The following is a 23,289-nucleotide window of genomic DNA, read 5'->3' as shown; positions in this document are numbered from 1 at the left end:
AGTCCATCATTTGTAATTTGTGCATTTTGTTCGTTTGAAGCAACAAAAGGGTTCAAAATCTAATGAAGGATACTGAACAACTAACCTGATGAAGTTTCAGCTAAGCTTCAGCTGCACATTCCCAGAAAAACAGCATTCTAAGATCTCAATTTCAAATCAAAAGTTACTGAATCATGTTTTGAATTGTTTTGAATTGCAGCTATACGCGACGTAGCGCACTGATCCGACGAATTATAACAACCGTGCGCGCGTGTGCGTCGTTCCAATACTTGTGCGCGCTGCGCTGAATAACAAAACGAACTACTAATTTAAATATTCCTACGGTGCTTCTTAAGAATCACCGTTGGAAATGCCTTCTTTCGTTGATTACTTCAAAATGACAGCTTCCCAGAAGGAATAATTTCACAGGGAGTTTAGTTCCCTTACTATCTTTCAACCAAGTTTGTTTTTCAACAATAATTACGCCAGTTACTTTTCGGATGGCTGCAAATGATGGACTATAGCTTTAAACACTGTATACTCAGTGTGTAAATTTCACCCGAGTGATTTTTTTCCAACTTTCACTCGGGAGGTAACACACTGAGTATACAGTGTTTAAAAAACGTCGGTGAAGGGCAAAACCTAATTTGATGAATCAGGATGAACAGCTGCAAATGTGTGGATCACTAGCAAAAAGTTAGCCTGAAAATTTAGAATGAGAATTGAACATATGTTAACTTAATCATTGTCTGAAGCCTACAGCCAATTTCACGAAACAGTGCGCAACTTCAGAAGTGGCTGTGGCACCTTTCAGAGGTGAATTTATACAGCGCCTGAAGAAAACCCCGCCATCTGATTGGTGGGTCCTTGATCACGTGATTGGATTATTCGTCCCAACCCAGCCACTCACGGCCCAGCCACACTAAACAAAAATAGAAGTCCCTTTCCACTGTAAATGGAAGTTCCATCACACGGTCACAATATTGGAGGATCAGACCAATCGGATGAAATTTTTTCACATTTGGAATGGAAAAAAAATAATTTCATTCGGTGAGAGATGGGAGTGATCCATTACATTACACTCGGCTTTGCCTCGTGGAATGGAACATCCATCTGTCGCCTCATGAAATTATTCTTACCATTGCATTCATAAACAGTCATCATTTGTATAATAAAGCCAAGTAATTTGGACACGGCCAGAGTCTCTCTAGCAGTAGCTTGGTACTTGGTACTTGGTTGGTTCTTCTTCTAAGGACTTCCACAAGGGAGTATAACTAGGAGGCCAGAAACACCGGGGAAAACCCCTTCTCTGATCTTAGCGATAAGTGTTACTGGGTTCTTTTACGTGCGTTAGGCCTCATACAACACACGGGACCTCCGGCTTAACGTCCCATCCGAAGAACGAAGCAATAATGGTTAAGTGCCTTGCTTAAGGGCACAAGTGTCCGGGCTCGAACCCGAACCCACGCCACTGTTGCCTCTGAAACACCAGAGCATGAGTCCGGTGCTCTTAACCGCTAGGCCATGACACTCCAGTAGCAGTAACATCCAAGATATTATTTCATCTTCTCAGGGGTGAATGAATGGATAACTTCCATTCTGGACTGGGCTGATAAGATCATCTTGCTGTGCTCCAAGGGATCGACAGAAGCCTGGCGCGCCCATTCCAGCATCAGCCCCGCTCCTGCCGACATATTCACGCGTGCTGTGTCCTTTCTCCTAAAAGACAACACGTCCGTTGGTCTCCCCGACAACTGCTGCGTGGCGTACCTGGACTACTCCTCCAAGAGTGATATTCCGCCGCCGTTGGCCGTCGGCGCGGTCTACCGCCTGATGAAACACATGGATGCGCTGTTCTTCAGACTCCACGACATGAAGCAAGGCGCGCCAGAGTGGAAGCTACGGGCCAGCGATCTGGAAGAGGATAACTACGCCAAAGTGAGCCCAGAGGGTGCTGGTCTCTACCGCGCAATCCAACAGATGGGGGAGTTCCAAGCAGCTGAGCCCGATTGGTACGAGAGATTCCACAGTGTTCCATCATACAAGGGTGTGGAGTCACAAACCGACCTTGGAGATGACTCGGAAGTGGACGAAACAGAGTACAACAGCGCCTTGCAGCAGTTTTTGAGCACAACGGTGGTGTGAGGCGGTTGCTGTTTTTGTTAACTCCATTCAGGAACTTTAGATGGTGCTGAAGAACACTGGTTTTCAATTTTTAACTGAATGCACACAAAGTTGTAGTGTCTCAGCATGAGAGTACAGCAGCAGTGGCAGTCCCAGTGCCCTTATAAAACTGTGATTTCTGGATTTTCTGCCAACAAGGTATGGATCTCTCTCAATAGATCTCTCTCATAGGATGTCATCTTCGTAGGAAAATTATAACCGCGTATTTATCGCCATTAGGTACGTGTGTGCACAGTTTGCAAAATGTTCTAAACAGTGTTGCTCGAAATTTCTTTGAAATATGGTGCAGCCGATGCGCGTCACGACAATTTGACGCATAAAATGCCGATGCTCGTGGCAATCTGTAGGAAGTGACGTCATTTGAGAGAGACCTATAGACAGCTGAAACAATCTAGTGAGGCATTCCCGAATGACTTGACTACGGATTTACATTACACACGAGTCTATGTAACGGCTGTAGCCCCTTCTCATACACTCGTGTGTAATTTTTAGCCGTAGCCTTAGTTAATTAATTCACATACAGCCTCAGGTAAGGAAGTCTTTAATTCTGGAATGGGAGACAGCAATGAAATTCATACAGAATCTTCATCAACAGGGTTCATGAACAGAATTGCTTTATTCAACATATCATTTGTGCTCCATACTGTGAATTAAAATTAAGATTTCCCAATGCCGACTTATATGTAATTCACATAACTAAAATATATCCAACTTATAAATATAATTAAATAGTACAAGTGTTAAATGTTATTATTTATATCAGGCTTCCAGTGGTAAAACTAAATCGGGGTATTGTATGCTTATGAATAGTTTATACGCACGCACAATATACATGTCTTCTTAGAAAAGTTCAAATTCACCAATTAAACTTGTGTTTTTGCTAGCCATAAAACTTGCAAAAGTAGGTTAGTGGCACAGCAACAGGTTTGGGAAGGGGGGGGGTAAAACACCCCCATGACCCATGCAAGAAGGAGAGGGAGGGGGAACGAAGGAAGGGGTTGCTGTGAATCTGATCAATGCCCTGAACACGCTCTCTGCACATGGCCTGCTTGCATCTTGGCATGCTGTATAGATGTAGCTAATAAACCATCAGTCTTGGGCCGTTTCTCAAACCACGGCTTCGTTTCCATTTCATAGCCGTCCGGCAAATTGAAATCCCCCCCCCCCCCCTTCTGAAAAATTTCTTAGTACGCCACTGGCTTACGGTACATGTAGGTGAAAAAAAGGAAACAAATTCATTTGTCAACAAGAACCATAGATCTTTATCATGCTGCCACCATTTTAGTCAAGTTTCCTGTATCAAATAACAGTATTGAATGATAATTTTTTGGGCAAAAAGGAACCAGACTATCCAGCCTCGCTTTGGTTACCTTGATTTGAATGGGAAAAAAATCATGATGGCCACAACATGATAACAGTCTATTATGCCGAAAACTGTTGACCAACAGCAAATTTACCTATTTTGTACCAACTACTATCGAGACATGCAGTGCATACGCAGGCCGGCAACTACGAATTCAGAAAAAAAACGAGGAAACTCCAAACCACACAAGACTTTGCAGAGTATTTTTCATTTTTTATGGCTTTCATGAGAAGTAAAAAACAAGGAAATCAGCAGATTTGAGGAAAAGCTGCATGCCTGCATATGGTGTGCACAGAGGACCTACACTCAAAATCCTAGTCAGTTTACATGAGGTTCACTATTTCACTCTGCGACTAAAACCCAATTTTTTTTTTTAATAGATTTTTGCCTGTGGTTCATGGACTGATGGTCAGACATCACTATTTTTGGTAGCAACCAAATATATTTTTATTCACTCTATAGACTTTGTGCTGATCAAACTGATTGCAAGGTCAGCATTTTCTAGAAAAGTATTTTTCCATCTTGTTGAAATTTGTGTGACTCATGGGTTTAAAAAGCTCATTCAAATGTTTCATTATTGGCATAATGTCTGACAGCTTGACCAAGCAAGTTTGAGCATGCATAGTAAAAAGATTTAGTGTGCAGTTTGTATAATATAATATACAGCACAATTAAAACAGGGAATTGTGTTTGTTTTAATAGTAATGCACATGTAATGTAAAATGATATATTGTAAACATTGTTTTTTAGCCTGATATTTATTCCACTTTATTGGTTATTGCAAAACTTGCGTCGACAACAATATGGCTGTAAAAACCACGCCTTAGCAACTCCCAAAAGAAACACAACATTTTGTATACATGACTTCTCTTGAAGCATCAACAACTTTGGTTTTTTTGGACATGTTTTTAAAAGTAAAGGGTTAAACAATAAATGTGTACTATTTCTGTAAAATGATTGGATAGAATTTGCTTTAGCTAATTATTTTGGTAGCCAGCAGTGGGGTAATAGACGAGGAACAGTATTTCAGGTTGTTTTTTAAACGGGTGTATTTAACAGTTGCATTTTGGGGTTCTTAATGTAACAGCATTTGTTTTATTCAAGTTAACGGTATGGGCATTATGCAAGTACACGTTTTGGCGATACGTAAATTGTAGCTAGCTCATTGATATACAGTAATTCATACGTTTTAATTCATCCTCTACGCACATTTTGGGAAGCTGGTACAAATTCCATATTTTATTTCAAGTTTAACTCTCTTTTTTAAGTTAAATTAAAACCACTTAATAAAATGTTTATTCAGTACGTTAATAAATAAATGTAGTGTTAGCAACATCCTATGTCTCAACTTGTCATTGTGTTTCAGATTTTTGCCAAAAAAATCTAAAACCGATCACACGGATCGCCTCGGGTAAAGGCAGACGGGTTAGCAACAACAGCCGGCTAATCAAACGCTAAAATCGCGGGCCATCATGATCCTCACGTGATGTCCGTATCCGTGGCCATAGCCACTGACAAAATGCCCATTTCGGACTGGTTTTAGTTTGAAATGTACTGTTTTTCAGTCAATTGCAAAACTCAAACAAGTTGGGCTGGAGTTATAGCCTCTAAATTCCCAATGAACTCAATAAATGATTACCTTTAGACTTCAAATAAAGTAGATTTTTGGGTCCACTTGAGATTTCTGCTGTCCCACCGCCATATTTGTCCGTTTTGTTTTTTTAACGAACAACGCATGCGTGTGACGTACTTTCACCACTGACTCCACTCCACGAGCAGGGTCTGTGTTGGCTGACCCGGGTGAGCCCTGAGAATGACGTCAGAGCTAATCGAACGGCGCGGGCTGACCCATGTCGATCTGGGTGAGCTAAACTCATTCACTCATTCTGGACATTTATACAAGATTTGTAAAAATGTTCCCAGTCGTTACTTTGCTTACCTATCGTATGTCACCTCCGGGTGAAACACAGAAATTCTTGAAGAGTTTTGGGTAACTCAAGACACTGAACCGAGTTCAAGAGTTTACGTCGCAAAGTTTTCACAATCCTAAGTCTGCATAGCTGGGTCAAGGGTGCCACATTCTCTGCAATCAAAATGATATAAAATTTGATTATTAAATTTAAGAAAAAGTGTGTGGACTTTAATTAGAAATGTATTCATTTCCCGACATTTATTGCTTGTAGTCTGTATTTAAGATTTTATAAGATTCAAAGATAAAACCAACTCAACTCGCATGACAAATCAAATAATGTATAGTGTACTCTATTTTTTTTAAACCCTTGGTAACAACTAAAAAGAAATCAATCCGTTCAAGTTTGAAAGTCTGGTAAATAAATAAATAATTTTGCTTGCTTTTTATAGCCAGAGAAAATATGCAACGGCTACGGATGTTTTCTTCTCGGACGCACTGGAACATCGACCAATGAAAACAGCGTGTTTAGTTCATGAATATGCATGACAAGTAAGAGTATCCAATAGTAGTCCATATATTCTGCATACTGCATTTCTCCAACCGTGAAACCAACCTGCATGTCGTTGTAACATATCAGCAACAAGGCTCCCCTTGACGGCTCGGTCGATGGGACGCCTACCAACGTTATCGCAATAGTTGACATCTGCACGAAAGTCTAGAAGCAACTGGGTCAGTTCTGGGTTTGGGACAGAGGCCGCTACGTGGAGTGGAGTTTCGTGGATTTTTAGGGCATTCACATTCGCTCCTGGAGCAGACAGATTACATTGGTACAACATTTAATTCAACTGATATTTTATAAAGGCCAAGACCGAGGCCACAACTTCCGAGGCTAAGGCCGAGGCCACAACCGCAAGGTTGAGGATGAGGCCGAGGCCACCACTTCCAAGGCCGAGGCCGAGGCCAGCTATTAAAACACGTAATTTGATACCAAAACCATAAATATTGGACAAAACAAAAATTTTCCCGTGAAAATTTAATTTTCCCCTATACGTTGAGCACACAGAGCAGAATTACCATTCGTACATTTAATTAGCCATAATTCCTAAACCCTTTGACCTATAGTCATGAAATTTCTTGGGTATGTTCATGATGAGTTGCTCTATGCATGAACCAAGTTTAAAAACTTTCGTCACTCGATGGCCGAGATCTTCGGGGGGGGGGGGGGGGGGGGGGGGGGGGGGGGGGGGGGGGGGGGGGGGGGGGGGGCAATCCCCCCCCCCCCCCCCCCCCCCCCCCCCCCCCCACCCCACCCCCCAGGCTGAGAGATAGTCAAAATAACCCTGCCCTTTTAGGGTTAAGGCCCCGACTTGCGGGATAAACCTCAGCTATTACGGTCCAAATTCTCTGCTTCCAATAAAATCAACTTTTGATGCATGAAGTGTTGGGTTTTCCAACTTGGATGCGGTTAGGTAAACCCATCCTACCTGCTTTGAGAAGCATCTTGGCACACTGTACACTGCCTCTATGGCATGCTGCATGGAGGGGCGTACCAAAATGACCATCAGTTGCATCCACGTTACCTCCAGCTTGGATGAGCTCCTTAAGACATGCAACATGGCCTGAAAGAAAGACAAATGAAATTCCTTACTCATCTACCTTCAATTCAAAGGTAGGGTACATCATTGTCATTTGTGCATCTTTTTTTTTTCATTTGAAGCAACAACAGTGATCAAAATCTAAAAGATGTGTGCTTAACAATTAATTAACCTGATGAAGTTTTAGCTCAGTGAATGCTGTATATTCCGAGAAAACAATATTCTAAGATCTCAATTTCAAATCAAAAGTTGCTGAATCATGTTTTGAATTGGGCCTGAATTCAGCGTCCGAGACACGTTCTCACTAAGCCGATTGCAGCTACACGATGTCGCGCACTGATCCGACAAATTATAGCAACTGCGCGCGCATGTGCGTTGTGTCAACACTTGTGCACGCTTTGCCGAATAAAAAAACAAAAAAACTACTAATGGAAATTTCCAACGGTACTTCTTAAGACGCACCGTTGGAAAGGCCTTCTTTCGTTGATTACTTCAAAATGACAGCTTGCCAGAAAGAATAATTTCAAAAGGAGTTTAGTTCCCTTACTATCTTTCAACCAAGTATGTTTGTCAACAATAATTACGCCAGTTACTTTTTGGATAGCTGCAAATGATAGACTCCAGCTTTAACTGAAGCTTTTGTTTCACACAAACATTCCCATGTCCTTGTCCAGACACTTTTGTGTTAAGATGGGAATTGGAATAAAATCGTCCTTTGCATCAGAATCAGAATCAGTTTACTACCTCTTAAAGCAGCCTCATGCAGGGGCGTGGTAAACATAATGGGAGGATTGGTCAGTGCTCCGGACCTCAGCAGTAACCGGACGCAGTCCACGTCGCCAAAACTTGACGCATCACACAGTGGGGTTGAACTGTCAACGTTCGTGGCATTCACCTGATTGTCAACGAAAACAAGACCACTTCCTTCAAGAATGATTCTTGTAATGTATGTACAACTCTTTTTTATTGATTTTTGTGGGTTTTTTTTACTTCAATTTTAATAATTGAACTAAATACCTGTTAAAGCGATGCATAACCTACTTCTTTTACTTAAAGTATGTGGAATCATTTGCATTTTTTATGAGCATTTTTTTTGTTTGAAGCAACAAAATTGCTTGAAATTTCAGCTCAGTGGATACAACATGTATAGCCTCCATTTTGCGAAAACAGAAAACCTGCATATGGGTTTGGATTCTGCTGCTAACAAACATAAAAAAAGTTTGCCAATGGGCACACTTTTAAAAACTACATTCTATTTTTTTTTTTTCAGGATTATATCATTTGAGGTGGATTAACTTCACAGGGTATTTGTACCATACTTATTTTCACTTTGAACAAGGATTTTCTCATTAAATCCCTTTCATTATTCTTTTTTTTTTGTATGCTCAGCATTTCTTAGGTCCGAGTGCCGAAATTCCACAGACTGGATTTGAATCATCAGTGGCTTGACGTACTGCGCTTCACTGGGATAAGAACCGGCTGCAAATTCCAACTCCAGTCTTGAACAGAGCCTAGTCTAACCTGTGCCCCAGCATCTAGTAGCATTCCTGCGCATTCAGTACGTCCCTGGCCGCATGCTTCGTGGAGAGGCGTCACTCCGTCGATCGTGGAGCAGTTCACGATCGCGCCCTCCTGGATCAAACGACTCAGCTGGATCACATGACCCTCAAACGCAGCACGGTGTAGACTGGTACGCAGTCCTAACGCAAAGTCTTCAACTTTAGGAAGTCATGGGGCCGGGAAGGGTAGAATTGGAAGAACAAGTTAAAATAGTAAGAAACAATTTCAAATATGTGCTGAAATATTTTTCGATTTAAACAGTTGCCGACTAGCTGGTCTTTATTCCAGTGTCGCATGAAATTTGGACTCCTATGAAATCCAGTGCCAGTACTGTAGGTTGACAATCACAATCCTCACGAAGGCATTTCATAGTCCTAAATTCACACTACACCGGCACAGCTGCGTTCTGTGCCACATCACGCAGTACGCGCGATACGCACGCCAATCTCCATTATGAGGAGTTGTTTACGACTTCTTGCGAGAGGGCTATACCATATTAGCAGAGGGGTGTTTCGAAAAACATGAAACAAAATCATTGGAAATTTATAATTTTTGACAAGTTTGTTTTGACATTTGGACCGGAAAGTTTTGATTTTTTTTACCGAAAAGGTATATAGCGCCTATGAAGTCGGCTCGTTTAATTATCAAAATCCAGACTCTAACCAATTTTAAACATAGACTAGTGTTTAAAACTGGCCAAATACATTTTATTTCCTTATTTAATACACCAAGAAGTAAAATGTTAACATAACAGCACAGTTTCATACTTTGACCAATCAGAATAGAGTTTTCCATGGAGGGTCTGATTTAAGCAATCTGATTGGTTCAAAGTTTAACTGTAGATTCACAATATGCAAATGAACTGGTCTATTAGTAACAAATAATTCAACGACTGAAAAATCTGCATTCCTTGTGTTTATCTGATATTTGGCTCACCATCCATGACTACATCACCTCTTCAGGCTCTTGATAGACGGTGGCCTTCAAAAATCTTCAGCTTGGCATCAGCAACTTGAGTAATATGCCATGGATTTCCTGAGAGAAAAATGTCACATTTTTAACATCATGTGAATCAATCATGTGCATTTAGAAAGTCAAGCTGTTGTTTGTTCTGAACACATTTTATCAAGTTTAGACCAAGTAAAAAACGCACCAGTTGATCGTCCAGGTTTTTCCAAAAAGAGGAGGAGGCCCTTTTTATTTGATAGTTCTGGGTAGTTGTAGGACGGGACGCCCTATTATCGCGTTTCTCGTACGGAATAGAGATTGCCCACTAACCTTCCCGAAATGTCCCGTCTTTTGTGTAACTCTTCCTTTTCAAATTACAAATCTGATATGGTGTGGTTTCATCATTCATTCATTTTAATTTAGAAATTCGAACTGGTTTTACAAAATATATTTATGCGTGTGCGATGCCTGTGAAAATAGACCTGCTTTGAGTATGCGAACCGAGGTGGACTCCTTGTTACTCCGGTAGGCAGGAAGTGGTTTTTATAATCTCAACTTTCTTTTTCATAGTTAATGTTAAAAAAAACATCAGGCCTAGGCTTGTACTTCTAGGCCCTAGTTGATGACCACAAAAGTTAAATTATCTTCATAAAGTATTAGATTAGAAACTTCTGAAACACCTTTAAAAAAAATGTTATGCCTGAAATTAAAGAAAAAAGAAAAAGATGCAGCCTCAAAAAAGGAAGCGGGCGGGGACGATCAATTGCATTTTTTTGTTTTTTTTTTGACTTGGCCTTATGCACTACCCTTAGTCATTCGGATAGCCCCTTTCTTTCCTGGACCACGCCCACCCCTTTCGTTGAACACGCATTTTACCGAATTTACGTGTAATTAATGCTGAATAAAAACCAAATTACAGTGCCAGTTAATAATTTCCATGTCCAGCTCAGTCGTTTGAAATGCTATGCCATCTTAAGCATGTCAAATACATGAACACAGATTTTACAAGGTTTGTCATGCAGTTACGGAACGAACCAATGCATGCACTGTGCAGTGAAGTGCATTGCTTTGCGCGTGCTCATTTGATACGAGCACGCGCTTGTCTGTTTTTGAGTTGATCGGATACTTATGATGTCGACATTTGTTTTTGAAGTATTTAACTGTCGCTATTCAAAGTGACGGTGTGGACGGTGGTATTAAACAAAGGCCTTGTATTATGCTCTGTTTTTCAAATGCTCCATCTATACCTATTTTGAAGCAAAATTTCCAAAATTTCCAAAATTTCAAGGTTAAGTGACACAATTGAACGGTACTGAGTAGAGAAGAGGGTCACCAGCGCTGCGTAGAATTATATGCAGAACAAAATTATAAATTATCAAATTGATTTATTCTAGACAATTGACACATTGCGACAATAGTTGTGTGTTAATGAAGGGTAATTTTTAGTACTCGAATAATATAGATCAGGAGGGGCACGTGGAAGGGCTCATTTTCGGGAGGGGAACTCAATGGATTTTAAACAGTAAGTAATGTTTTCTGTTCTCTGGATCAAGAGTTGGGGCCAAGACTATAGAGTTAGGATCTGTACATGATTCTCCAAGATTGGTAAGTAGAGGGCGCTATTTTTGAGCATGATTGTTTTTTAAAAGGACTGTATAAAAGTACACGTGTGCGGTTTTTGCCTCTGGCATATCTGGCCAGATTGATATTTTGATTAATTTTGGACACCACCAAAAACCTTTAAATTTTTGCGCGCGAGCTCATTAATATTGTGTGAGTCACCGGTAATACTGAATTAAGAGGAAGTTTGCGGCCTATACTTCGGATATATTGTAGAAAATGTTGATGGAGATCAAAGTATTTGTGACTTGTGGCTTCAAACTCGGGGGATTTCGTTAACAAAAACAGTGGCGACGCCAGACTCAAAAATGGGGGGGGGGGGGCAATTGGGGGGAAAGGAATATTTGGGGGGGGGGGGGCAGTCAAAATAAAATCATAAGCCTGTGTACGCGTACGTGCGCGTGCCCATTGTAAATGGTCCGGAAATAAGCCACTAGCGCTAGCGCAACTTGAAAGTGTACTTTTTTAGTCGTTTTTATGAATGAGAAATGTATCAAACCGCAGAATGGTGTATGTATAAATGTACGTGTGGCGTGTTTTGTCTCAAGTACCAATGTTTAATACAATGCTTACATTGGCCCAAAATGTGTCCACATCTTATGAATCTGAACAGCGAAGAAAATAAACATAATTAATCTATGTGTTGACAAAGTGTTGGGAGAAATTGTGTGTGTGAGTTGGGGGAGGGGGGCATTGACTTGGGGGCAAATGCCCCCATGCCGCCACACCATACTGATTAGGGTGTACTGATTGTATGGCAACCATTTCAACTTTTTAGGGTACTGAGTGTGGTTTGGAGGCCCGGGGAACATAAAATCAAATTGACGTGGTAACCCCTAGATAAATTGAAAAGAAAAATGTCCTGGGTGTCACAATCTTTAATTTCCATCGGAAAAACCCTCGCCTCCTAGCGTGCTCCTGATCCTGAGCGTCTTTTGTCCGATTTGGTGTTGTTTTCCATGAGCGCGTATTTGGTGTAGTGGATTAACCTGCAAGTGCGAAACAATTTAAGGCAGATTGTCGAGGGGGTTCACAAAATTAAACAAAAAACACATAAAGGCCTTTAAATTTTCATCGTCATCATATTGCCAAAAAGAGATCTAGTAATCTTTCAGAACTATCCTTGGCAAAAGAAATACAAAAAGTTAATGCGGGCGGTCCGCGCCGCGCAGGCGGTAGTATAGTAGCCTAGTTTTTGAACAGCGCCCTCTATTTGGTCATTGATACATGTACATCACAGTTAAATGCTTCAATTTTATCAACAGCAAAGGTATCCGAAAAATCAACATCGACCATTGACCTAGCCAGGCCGCCTGCACCACCTTACATACACATGACATGACCTACCTACACAGACGTAAATGCGTACTGCATGTACATGTACTGTGACAAAAATGCACACGCAATAAACAACTAGAACTGTGTCATTTGGGTGTCGGAATTCGGAAGGAAAGCAAGAATTCTTTCGGAATATGTGATCATTTTAGAGTCGTGTTACTTGAAGAAGCCTTTTACCGAGATGGCTAATCTGTTTGAGAAGCTGAATTTTGCGGCTGCGCCGGAGAAAGTCGAGTGTAAAGAGGAGGAAACCTCGAAATCGGAGACTGATGTTGTTGAAAAGGAAAAGAAGCCTATGCACGCACAGGATCAGGCTTTGGGCCGAAGCTCATTACATGATGACACTGAAGACGAACGAGAACACGTGGCACAGTCCGTGAAGCCAGAGACTGCGCCTTGCCTGTCAAAAATTTACCTTGAAGGAGCAAGTGGCCATAATGGTTCAAATGGTTCTAATCCTGTCATGCCTGTACAGCCAGAGAAACAAAATGGCTGTTTTGGTAGGCCTATGCCTGATTTAAAGCAGCTCGCTGAAACTGAGAGCAGACTTGGAAGAAACCGGCCCGTGTCATCAACCACCAAAGAAACAACGCCTTCACTGGCTTCAGCCTCAAGTGTAGACAGTAAGGCTCCAGAAACTCTTGGCATGGCCAGTTCCAGCTTTATACCGGTGACTCAAAAACCTAATTTAGCTCACCAATTTGTTTTGAAAACCTCCAAAAGTTTTGTAGATGAGGAGAACGTCACTCGTGTGCCAGAGTCACCGACATCCAAATTAAAAGCAACGTCAACAAGAGATAAATTGGGAGATATTTCTGGAGGCGAAATGCAAAGCAGTTGTCCGATAGATACCAACACGACCAAAGACTCAGTTACACACACAACTGAAGCAAACAAATCCGTTGATATCGAAAAATCAGCTGAAGAACGTTTATCTGTGCAGCCGTCTGCCACAAATAATGGATTGAAACGGCAGTTCAAGCATGAGATTGATGAGAAACCACCAACAACTGCAGCTGAGCCTGTCAGCAAAACTGGCAAAATCCTAAAGAAATCCAAAAGTGTGTCAAAAGGAGACAAGACAGCCGCCAAAAGGGACCATGTCAAGATGAAACAGGAACTGCATAGCGAGGGCGGACACAGGAAGATCTCAAAAGCGGCCAAACGGGAGAGGAACTCTGGATCTGCGGATGCAAGGGCCGCGTACTTACCTCTCAGCAAACCATTTGTCATTCCACGCAAGAAGGCAAAACAGGGTATAAATGGAAATCCCTTTTCTGACAGAATTAACAAAGTTGCGGAAAGAATGTTGCAATCCGATGCTACGTACTTCAGCAGTTGTGTACAACTACAAAGTCTATGGAGAGTCAAGAAAAGTATTTCCTAACAAAATGAGGATAAGACATGAATCTTGGACTGAGAAACATTTCCACATTTGTTAGGAAATACTGAGGGAATACTGAAGTGGCGTCAGGTTGCAACATTTCTTCCAATTTTTTTTTGTCTGGGCGTTTTGGGAAAAAAAGCGGAGGCAGAGTTTTTTACCAAGATATTGGATTTTCCAAATTCTGCCATATTCTCGACTCTTTTGCAGATATTTTTGTGTCATATAGGGGCCGTCACTCTGAAAGATTCCCATATCTGGCCATCACTAATTTTGCCCTTTAGTGACCTATCAGCCGTCAGAAAGTGCTAATACGTCCTAAAAAGTCAAATTCAGCAGGGAAAATATTGAAGAATTTACTGAGAAAACACTTGGAAATTTTCAGACCAGTCTCATAGGGTTTGTGCACAGGGTGACAAGGTGATGGCCAGATATGGGAATCTTTCCGTCACCCTTTCTACAAGATAGTAAACTTCCATGCAAAGCTACAATTTTGCCGGAAGCATAAAAGACAAAATGTTTTGGAAATATTATTATGTATGATTTAAACATTTAAAAAGCAGGCAGTTTGACAAAAGGGAAGTGGGTGGGGCTGGTTTATTTATCTTTTGGCTAAGCAAAAATCAGATGAGGATGAGTGACGAGAAATAAACATTTCTATTTTTGCTGGTAATCAGTTTTTTTTTCCAAGCAACCCTTTCACTTCATTACCATATTTATTTATTGACTTGGCTCTCTGCAGAACCAAATTGTTTGCTCAGTCATGTGGAAATCACTAGAGCAGGAAAGATGGACCACAAGTTGAAAAATCACTTTTTTTTCTACTTTATTTTCACTGTCAAAGAGTTATTAAACTCAAAAGTACACTTTTCTGTGATGTGAAATTCAAGACCATGTGTGCAAACATTAGAAAGTTATGCCTGTTATTTAAAATAGTCCCATTTATCAAACTGTTGGCCATTTCATCATATAATCAACTGGCACTCCATACTTTAAATTGTGTGTGGATACTTCTCAAGCAGTTTTCTGCAATGTTTGTTAAAGTAAAACACTGCATAAACTTCACTTTTAAAAAGATCTGAAAACACTTTTTCGGCTGGTATATCGTTGATGTATGGGCGGCAAAACCTACCAATATGCCAGCTTGTTGAAAAGCAGTGAATATATCTGGATTGATGGTGTTCTGTAAGGAAAGGATTAACTGGTCTCTAAAACTTTGGACTCAAAACCGAAAGTTACATTGGTAACTTCACTTACTAGAATTCTCAACTTTTCATCCTGCGTTTGAACTCCTCAGGTCTCTTCCAAGAGGTCTCCCTGCAATCCAGGGAGTTTCTGAAGGACATCTTGCCAATCGTAACCAAGCAATACCGCGGCAAAGACGCAGGCAACCGCTTTTCTTTCACCAAGGCACAACTCATTCACAACGACGAACTCACCAAAACGGTATGTTTCTAACCCTGTGCAACTTTTTAAAAATTTGACATCCGTTTGAGACTGGCCTTACATTACGATGAACTTTTACTTTGAAATGTTCCTCTTCAGTTTCTTGAGTGGCGGAAGGAGATGAAAGAAAACGAAGGCAGAACGGAGAAGGAGTTGACGGAATCTTATGCTTTTATAAACACCGACAGCAAGACAGCAGTAAGTTTCTTTAATTTTTTTTACACTTGTCCCCCAAGATTCAATTTTATTTATGTTCCTGAAAGGTAGAGGTGCATTGGGGCAGGATCACCTCTGATCATTAGTCAATCATTAGCCACCCCCCCCCCCCAAAAAAAGTCAGAGAGATAAAAAAGATTAGCATTCCAGTCGAGCCAAACCAACGTATTCCTAATTTTTGTAATTAGTTGTAAGTTCGACGTTTGAAATAGGAGTGACTACATGCCCAAGATAATTAAGGAGTGCATGACTATGTTCCCCAATACCTATGTTCCCCAACCCTAACCCTAACCATCTAACCTTAACCCTAAGGATTTTGGGAAACATTGGTATTGGGGAACATCGGGTAGACCCCATATTTAAGTACCCCCTCCACAAAATGAACCTTCAAAGTGCACCCGCAAGGTTTCCGCTTCGCATATTTTTGTTGAAGTCGTCGGAGAAAAGGTTTAACAAGCTGAGTTAAGAAATTGGAAAGAAATATCCTCTCCTGTTGGTATCTTTAACCTGTTACTGTCTCCGTTGATTGTCCATAAATTGTAAAATCCAAAGAAGATTAAAGTTTCAAGAGTTGTTAATTTGATTTTGTTGTTCCTCTCCCCCCCCCCCCCTCCCTCCTCTTAAAGGCTGAGAAGATGTGTCAAGACGGTTTATTTGCCTCTGGTGGCCATGTTTCACCACTCGGAAAATCTAACATGGGTGAGTGTACATTGTAGTGTTGCCGTTTACTGTCTTTGTATTCATTGATGGATAATAAAATTCCCATTGTAGGAATAAATTCATGTGTAAAGATTATAGGATTGTTAGGTCAAGGGCAACCAGTGTGCAGTTCTGGACTCATTGTTACTGCAGTAAATATTCCTTAGCAAACTCCTGTATTCGGCTAAAATAACCTCAAAACCAGTCAAAAGCATTTGTTTTATTGCATAACATTCTGACTGAGCAGTGACTGTTTTTTTCTGAAAAAAATGTTTTCAGTGTTTTTGTCAATTGGTCTACAAAACGTGTTATGAACTATTTGTAAAGGATGTTGATCGGAAAGAACATTTAAAATTAAGATATAAACATCCACACAACTATCCTTTAAAAAATTGGGTGTTTTTGAGTTATTTTTGTGCGAAAATTTCAGGGTCTACTTTTGGGACCCCCAAAATCAGGCTGTTCATGCTAGTTGTGATTCAAGCCGTAAAGTATTTGCCTTTTGCGGACGTGTAAGAAACCACATTTGTTCATTGGTGCTGTGTGTAATTTATGTGACACACACAATGGTATTGTACATTGAATGAAAACGACAGGAAAAACGAAAGAGTTCTCGCTTGTGTCCATGTAAACAACCAGGGTTTTTGTTGTTGTCTTTTCTCAGAAACGGTAAGACATTAGGTTACTTTCCTTTCAACTTGACCTTTTAAATAGTGTGTGTAAACGATCCAAAACATTTCAGGACTTACAGTGTAGTGGCCTTTAATTGTCCAGTATCAGTGTTAGTTCACTGAACCTGTTTTGCCAGGAAAACTTTTACTTTTTGTTCACACCTATGGATGGGCAGTTTCTATTGTATGGTATCTATAAAAGTCCAGGGTCAAAAGTTTTTTTATGCAACAAAACTGCTGTAAAACCGGTTGTTATAAATAATTGACTCCACAAAAGTCGTGCTTGACTGGACAAGAGTGAGGTTGCTGGTCCATAGCACTCTTCAACAACAATGTGATAATGTCTCCCCAAACTCTTCCCTGTAGCTAGTAGTGGGCCAAGGTGGAAAATGAAGTCCAAGGAATGTAAATTGACTTGTTTGTGCAGGGTGTTGCTGATTACCTACAAGCGGATGAGCTCTTAATTAACCCTTACCCTACTTGACCCTCCAATGCATGCCAATTGTGCCTCAAGAAAATCTCCTATGTTTTTTGCATGGCCCTCCAATATCTGCCATGTCATTTCAAGGGTAACTGGACAGGCACTCCAATACATGCCACAGAGAACAATGAGAGTCCTCTGATAACAAAGTGAGTGCCCCCAGCTGGTCAGTATCAGGCACCCTCCAGGGCCTCCAACTCCTGCCAATTGGAGCCTTCACTGTTAAGACTTGTTATCTGCCAAATAACTGCAGCTGGAGGGCATTGGCATAACCAACAGACATGCAGTAAACTACCCTCAGAGAGTAAGGGTTAATCCTCTCAATCCTTGCAAATTGTAGTGGCTGGCTGCTCATTATGCAGGGTTTTGTACATTGTGCCTTCTACAATTATATGACCCTAATCCCCCAATGTCCTGTGGCCAGAAACCCTGCCACACACAACACTTGTAAATGACATGCATGCCCACTGTAGCAAGATATATCAGGTCAAAACTCTCAAGGCCAAACTGCCGCCGAATCTGTGGTCACGGAGTACATGCAGCCAGCAGGATACAACTGTGGCATTGTTCAATGGGATTAGCTCTCATTGTTTCAGAACTGGCCGTTTATGCACTTGTGTTGATAGCTAATAAATGTATCAAAGTGCGCAGGACTTTTCCACCTGATGCACTGTGTCTGGCTTGGTTAAGGTTACGTAGGGTTTGCCTGTAGGCCTAAAGCATAAATCCCAAGACATGTTTGCCTCGAACTCTCTCAAATCTGCTAAAAGCCAACAGTTGAAAACTGGACCACAATAAAACAATTACACATTGGTCGCCAGGTTTTTTGTTTAGTCTAATTGTGTATGTATACGTGTACATATGTACAATGTATGTAGCCAAGCTCTACCTTAATGGCCCTGTATAGATCTATCAAAACCCTGCAAAATCTATGCTAGGTGTATACTTCAAGTCACAAGAAAATACAGAAAAGCAGAAATACGCCTGTATTCATCCAATTTCAAAGTCCCCATTCACTTTAAAACTTCTCACCCACCCTTTATTTGACAAGTACAGGTACATTCATGAGCAATTCCCTAAACTTCAATGTAAGTCCAACCACATGATGTACAGGTCGTTCAAAGGTACTTTGGTCTGTAACTTACTCTACTACTCATTAGATGTCACATCATTTGTGATCACATACACTTTTCCTACAGCAGACATGTACGTCCAAATTTACAGAATTGCCCTATGAAGTTACATGTACATGTGCGGTACCAGGTAGTTAGAGAATACATGTACCATGCCAAAACATGACAAAATCCAATACAAGACATTTTCTACATATGTACGTTTAATGCAAGACTGCTGAACTTTGTGTATTAAAACCAGCTAAGACAAGGGCTTGACTTCCTTATTCACAAACTACATGTACTGTACATGTACATGTGTGCCCTATATTAAGGCTACAATACTTGAGCTGTATACTGAGAGCAAAGTCGCATCCCCACAGAATCGTTGATCTGGATCACTGGCTATATAAATCTGTTCAATCTGAGTTCCCAGAAATTACAGGTCTTCGGTGCGGTTGAATAGGGACCAGGGTATTATAAACAAGAAACTACCGGTCCAAAGTGTCAAACCACAGCAAACTTAAAGTAAACATGCTTTCTGTGTTTCCATCTGGTTCGGTTTGTTTCCATGTTGCAGCAGTCTTGCTGCAACTTTTCCTTGGGTGAGCTTATTTTCTTGTTATTCACTTTGCGCTTGTGCCAATAAAAATTGAAAAGCACGTACTGTACATGTATGTACAAAAGTCAAGGTTTCAAGCTTCGAATTTCCTCTTTTTTTGTAACTTCCCTGTTTTCACATGGTCTGATCTATTGTAAGTTGTGTTATGTAAAACTGCCTGTAAACCCCTTGCCAAGTCTGCTCATGGGATGTTGGCTTATTTACTTTCATTTTATGTGTTATTAGACTCTAGTTTTATAAGTACAATTTTAAATTATGATATTTCCTGATGCTTGTCTCGTGATATAAACTTTGTTTTATTTTTATGCTCTAAATATAATTTGAACTGATTTTATTTGTTTTTGTTTAACTTTAACTTGGCTCCTTTGCGAATCATTAGCTACTAACTTACTACAGAATAACATAAAATTAATAAAAGAATTTTTTTTACAGTGAATTTGTTCTTAGGCTATATTGTGATACCTTTAAAAAAGAAAAGTTTGAGAATGAGGTGAGGTTGTGGACATTAAGTCACCCTGTGTGAATCGACACAAATGGGGTCAAATGTCACACACCTGACCACAGTACTAATTGAAGTGAGAATTTCTACGCGAGCTCATTAACATGAAAAGTGCCCGCTCCCAACTTTTTTGAAAAAGGAGAACGTTTGGCTTAAAAAAGGTGGGATTGTGTAAATGTAGCCAAGGATCAACTCCCTGGTTTTTGGGCTTCCATCTGAGGGCAGGCTTGATAAAATTACGGTTGAAAAAACAGGTCCTACTTGCCAGAGAAAGTGAAGGGATGCCATTTGTAAAATGGCTGCTTGCAGGCTTGGGAAGTATCACTTTTCGGAAGGCGAGTTTGTTTTGATGTGAATATTTAAAAACGTATTTGGCTAACCCACCAAATTGAAAAGAAATGGAAAGATGAAGGAGAAACCCAGTGATGTTGGGTTGCATGTTATTTTGTTGATTTGTCCAGTTTTCAATGGGGCTTGAATTGGTGCATTGCACCCCTCATGGGCCTTATTCAAGAGTCGGCCATATTGAATTGAACACTAGGTAAAATCTTCATTGTTGGAACTTGCGAAGAGAACTAAAAGCAATGACATAAAGTTGATTACACATTATACCAGTCTGCTCTGATGAATAATTTCAAATTTGTGATTAAACATACCCTAACGTTTTAGGCCACAAAAAATGAAAGTGAGGCTAGAATGTATAACTAGTCTGGCACCATCCCATTCAACAGTTCACAATTAATAAAACACTTTCAGAGAACCGGACCAAAACGGCTTTCCCGAGAATAAGGTCCATGCTCACTCACCCCTCATCAAGGCCACTCGTCGAAGTACAGAGTATGTAGGCCTACTGGTATGAACCCCTAAGGCATTGTAAGGCACAGGTACTTATTGACTGAATCACAGAAAGAGTTTGGCATTCCACCATGTCCACATTGTGACAACTCAAAAGGTTCATTCGTTTTTGTCATGGTTTTTTGTGTCAACATAAAAAGCATTCAAGAGCAGAGTACATGCACCTCACTCTTAAAGGCAGATTGATGCAAATCTGGCTCCAGGCACAGGTGCAAAGGACCTGTGAATTTTTGTGATCAATTTAGGAACCTGATAAAAACTTCAAAACTTCAAAACAATTTTAATTAAAGATTTTTTGGATTTTTTTTTTTTCGGCTGTCCTTTTTCCATTTGTGTTTATTTAAAGGTACATGTTATAGAACTAATTTGCTTTTGCTGTAATTTTCAGAAATGGATGGTTTTTGGGTTTAGTATTTTATAGCAAATATTTACACTGACCTGTTTAAGTTTTGTATTCATAGATGCTGGACAGACCAAGAACAAATGGTGAACGTTCTTGTAGTCTGGTTCCCTTCCCTTCTTCAGATGAAACAGCCATTAATAGACATCAGGGAATTGTTAGGTCAAGAACCAGACTACAATGTAGCTGGCTTGCACCCATTCTCATCTACATGTGTTACCAATTGCAAACAAAATTGCTGTAAATTTGGGGCAGAACTTGGAAAAAGGTCAGGTTTTTTTCCCAAAGATGGTCGACGGACCATTGTTAGAAATCAACACAAAAATCCCTCTTTTCTTGAAAATGACAGCAAACCAGTTGCCATGATTTCACAGAATGTCAAGATTATTCTTTTCATGAGATGAATTGCATCAGAGATTATTGTTCACTAAGCTACAGCCAACTTACATTTTTTCCACAAATGCAAGATGAATTATTGAGTCAGCCGCCTTTCCTTGTTTCCGGTTGACCGCAATAAAAAAGAAATTGAAATTTTCCCATTTTGTCCTTGTGGCGTCAACTGCCTATCGTATTGCATTTGAAACTCATGTTTTGTCTCCCCTAGCAACAGCGACACAAAAAACTCAGCTAATATTATCTGACTAGGGTTGTTTAATTTAGCTTATTACTGGACTTCTCTCCTTGGAAGTCTTTCATGCGTGTAACTGCAGCAAGTGACACGTGGCCATATCATTTTGTTCCATGTTATTTTGGTTTCACGATTATGCACAAATTTTTACATGTACCGGTACTACATCTTCATGAAGATATTTTTTTAAAAGGGAATATACATCATTGGCTTTTGCTGTAATTTTCAGAAATGAACTATTTAAGGGGTTAGTATAATAGATCAAATATTGTTACACTGACATGTTTGAAGTTTTGTGTTCGAAAGTGCTGGAAAAACCAAGAAAAACAAAACTGTTCCAGTAGTGTGGTTCCCTGACTCCACTAAATATGAAATGGATCAATTTACAGATGCTGGAAAATTGTAAGGTAAGGGTACCAGTCTAGCTGGCCTGCACCCATTCATGAACATGTAACCAATAGCAAACAAAATTTGGACTTAATTAATGGTAAATTTGGAGCAGTAGTTTTTACAATTTTTTTTACAAAAATACCATTTTCTTGAAAATGACTTCACAGCAGGTGCCATAATTGTACAGCCTGGATGATTAAGACTGTCAGTTGCCAACATCCTATTAAGGTTTTTTGTAAAAACGGGGTAGTTTTATTTTTCGATGTTTGCCAATGTTGTATATTCCCTTTAAAGACCTGCTTGTTATATAATTTATTAACAAGAGCCTACCAGTTTACAATGTAGTAGTGTGATTTTAAACAAGTCTGGACTAGAAATTAATTTAATTTCTTAGCAGTTCAATGTCTCACATAATGCCCTGTAAAAGGGACACTAGGTCCTGAAATCCCTGACAATTTTATGTTTTGGATTGTTTACTTACCGGTAGCCTATTTCAAACACCTGGTTGAAAGGAAACCAACCTATAATGTCTTACCGTTCCCGAGAAAAGAAAAAAAAAAAACCACTTGTTTACATCGGACATGACGGAGTACGAAGACCTTTTTCGTGTCGTTCGCAGTGTACGATATACATGTTGTGTGTCTCGGGAACAGCGGTGACCAATCACCAATGCAAAAAAAAATGGTTTCTTCAACGTCCGCAAAAGGCGGACACTTTACGAATGAAATCACAACTAGCATCCAAACAGCTCGAATTAATGGGGTCGCAAAAGTGGACCCCGAAATTTGTTCTCGCACGCATAATACAGGAATAACACAAAAACGCCCAATTTTGAAAGGATAGTTGTGTAGATGTTTATATCCTACTTTAAAATGTTATTTCCTATTAACATCATCTCGTTCAAAGCGCGTTTTGTAGCCCAATTGGGCTGTTCCAGGACCTAGTGTCCCTTTAACTTACAGATGTGTAGTAATATATCCTTTGTTTGTTTTGCTGGCCCAATGTTTGTGTACTGATTTTGCATCACTCTTTTTGTAGCATTACCTACTTTTGAAAATCAAACAAATCCAACCTCTTGATTACTGCCATATTTTTTATTAATCTTTTTATTTTTTTCTCACAAATTTATTAAAAAAAATAAAATTATTGTAACTTGCATGAGTCGTGGAAAATTTTAAGTAAATTGAAACTGAAATTGATACCAGCGGAGAGAGTCGTCAAATGACATTACATGGATCTCTTGCATGCACAGTGCCGGTACATGTCATTGCCAAAACTCTTTTTATTCTGTTTTTAACAGCATTGATATTTCAAGAGCCACCAATGAATGTATTTTTTATTTTTATTTGAACATTATGATTTTCCACGGCTAAAGGATAATACACGT

The 23,289-nt window shown here is 40.0% G+C and overlaps 3 protein-coding genes across 5 annotated transcripts in view; 2 read left to right on the top strand and 1 right to left on the bottom strand.

Annotated features, from left to right (window-relative positions):
- The window catches only part of LOC119732175, a 30,909-nt gene extending 26,048 nt beyond the window's left edge, over positions 1 to 4,861 (top strand). Inside the window, exon 16 of the mRNA XM_038205595.1 lies at positions 1,553 to 4,861. Within this exon, the coding sequence (XP_038061523.1) occupies positions 1,553 to 2,124 (572 nt within the window). The 3' untranslated portion in view covers positions 2,125 to 4,861. The remainder of the gene's footprint in view (positions 1 to 1,552) is intronic.
- Positions 4,862 to 5,314: 453 nt separating this feature from the next.
- LOC119732176 (ankyrin repeat and SOCS box protein 13-like) lies at positions 5,315 to 10,655 on the bottom strand. Of its 3 annotated transcripts, none has more exons than XM_038205598.1 (7): positions 10,459 to 10,617; positions 9,530 to 9,628; positions 8,555 to 8,745; positions 7,778 to 7,928; positions 6,923 to 7,057; positions 6,052 to 6,243; positions 5,315 to 5,609 (listed from the first exon to the last, which is right to left on the bottom strand). In XM_038205598.1, exons 2-7 carry the CDS (start codon positions 9,534 to 9,536, stop codon positions 5,476 to 5,478), a joined length of 810 nt encoding a protein of 269 aa, XP_038061526.1. In that variant the 5' UTR covers positions 9,537 to 9,628; positions 10,459 to 10,617; the 3' UTR covers positions 5,315 to 5,475. The 3 variants fall into 3 exon arrangements, with proteins under 3 accessions (XP_038061526.1, XP_038061525.1, XP_038061524.1); XM_038205597.1 differs by having other exon boundaries at positions 5,316 to 5,609; positions 8,555 to 8,751; positions 10,577 to 10,655; XM_038205596.1 differs by having other exon boundaries at positions 5,316 to 5,609; positions 8,555 to 8,751.
- A 1,791-nt stretch (positions 10,656 to 12,446) lies between these two features.
- LOC119732007 overlaps positions 12,447 to 23,289 on the top strand; it is a 44,369-nt gene continuing 33,526 nt past the window's right edge. Inside the window, 4 exon segments of the mRNA XM_038205357.1 lie at positions 12,447 to 13,755; positions 15,181 to 15,329; positions 15,429 to 15,527; positions 16,172 to 16,244. Of these exon segments, the coding sequence (XP_038061285.1) occupies positions 12,681 to 13,755; positions 15,181 to 15,329; positions 15,429 to 15,527; positions 16,172 to 16,244 (1,396 nt within the window). The 5' untranslated portion in view covers positions 12,447 to 12,680.

The sequence above is a fragment of the Patiria miniata genome, unplaced genomic scaffold, assembly GCF_015706575.1.
Source record: "Patiria miniata isolate m_02_andy unplaced genomic scaffold, ASM1570657v1 HiC_scaffold_24, whole genome shotgun sequence".
Classification (NCBI taxonomy): Eukaryota; Metazoa; Echinodermata; class Asteroidea; order Valvatida; family Asterinidae; genus Patiria; species Patiria miniata.
The sequence above is the reverse complement of the archived record's forward strand: the minus strand, read 5'-3'. Positions and strand labels throughout refer to the sequence as shown.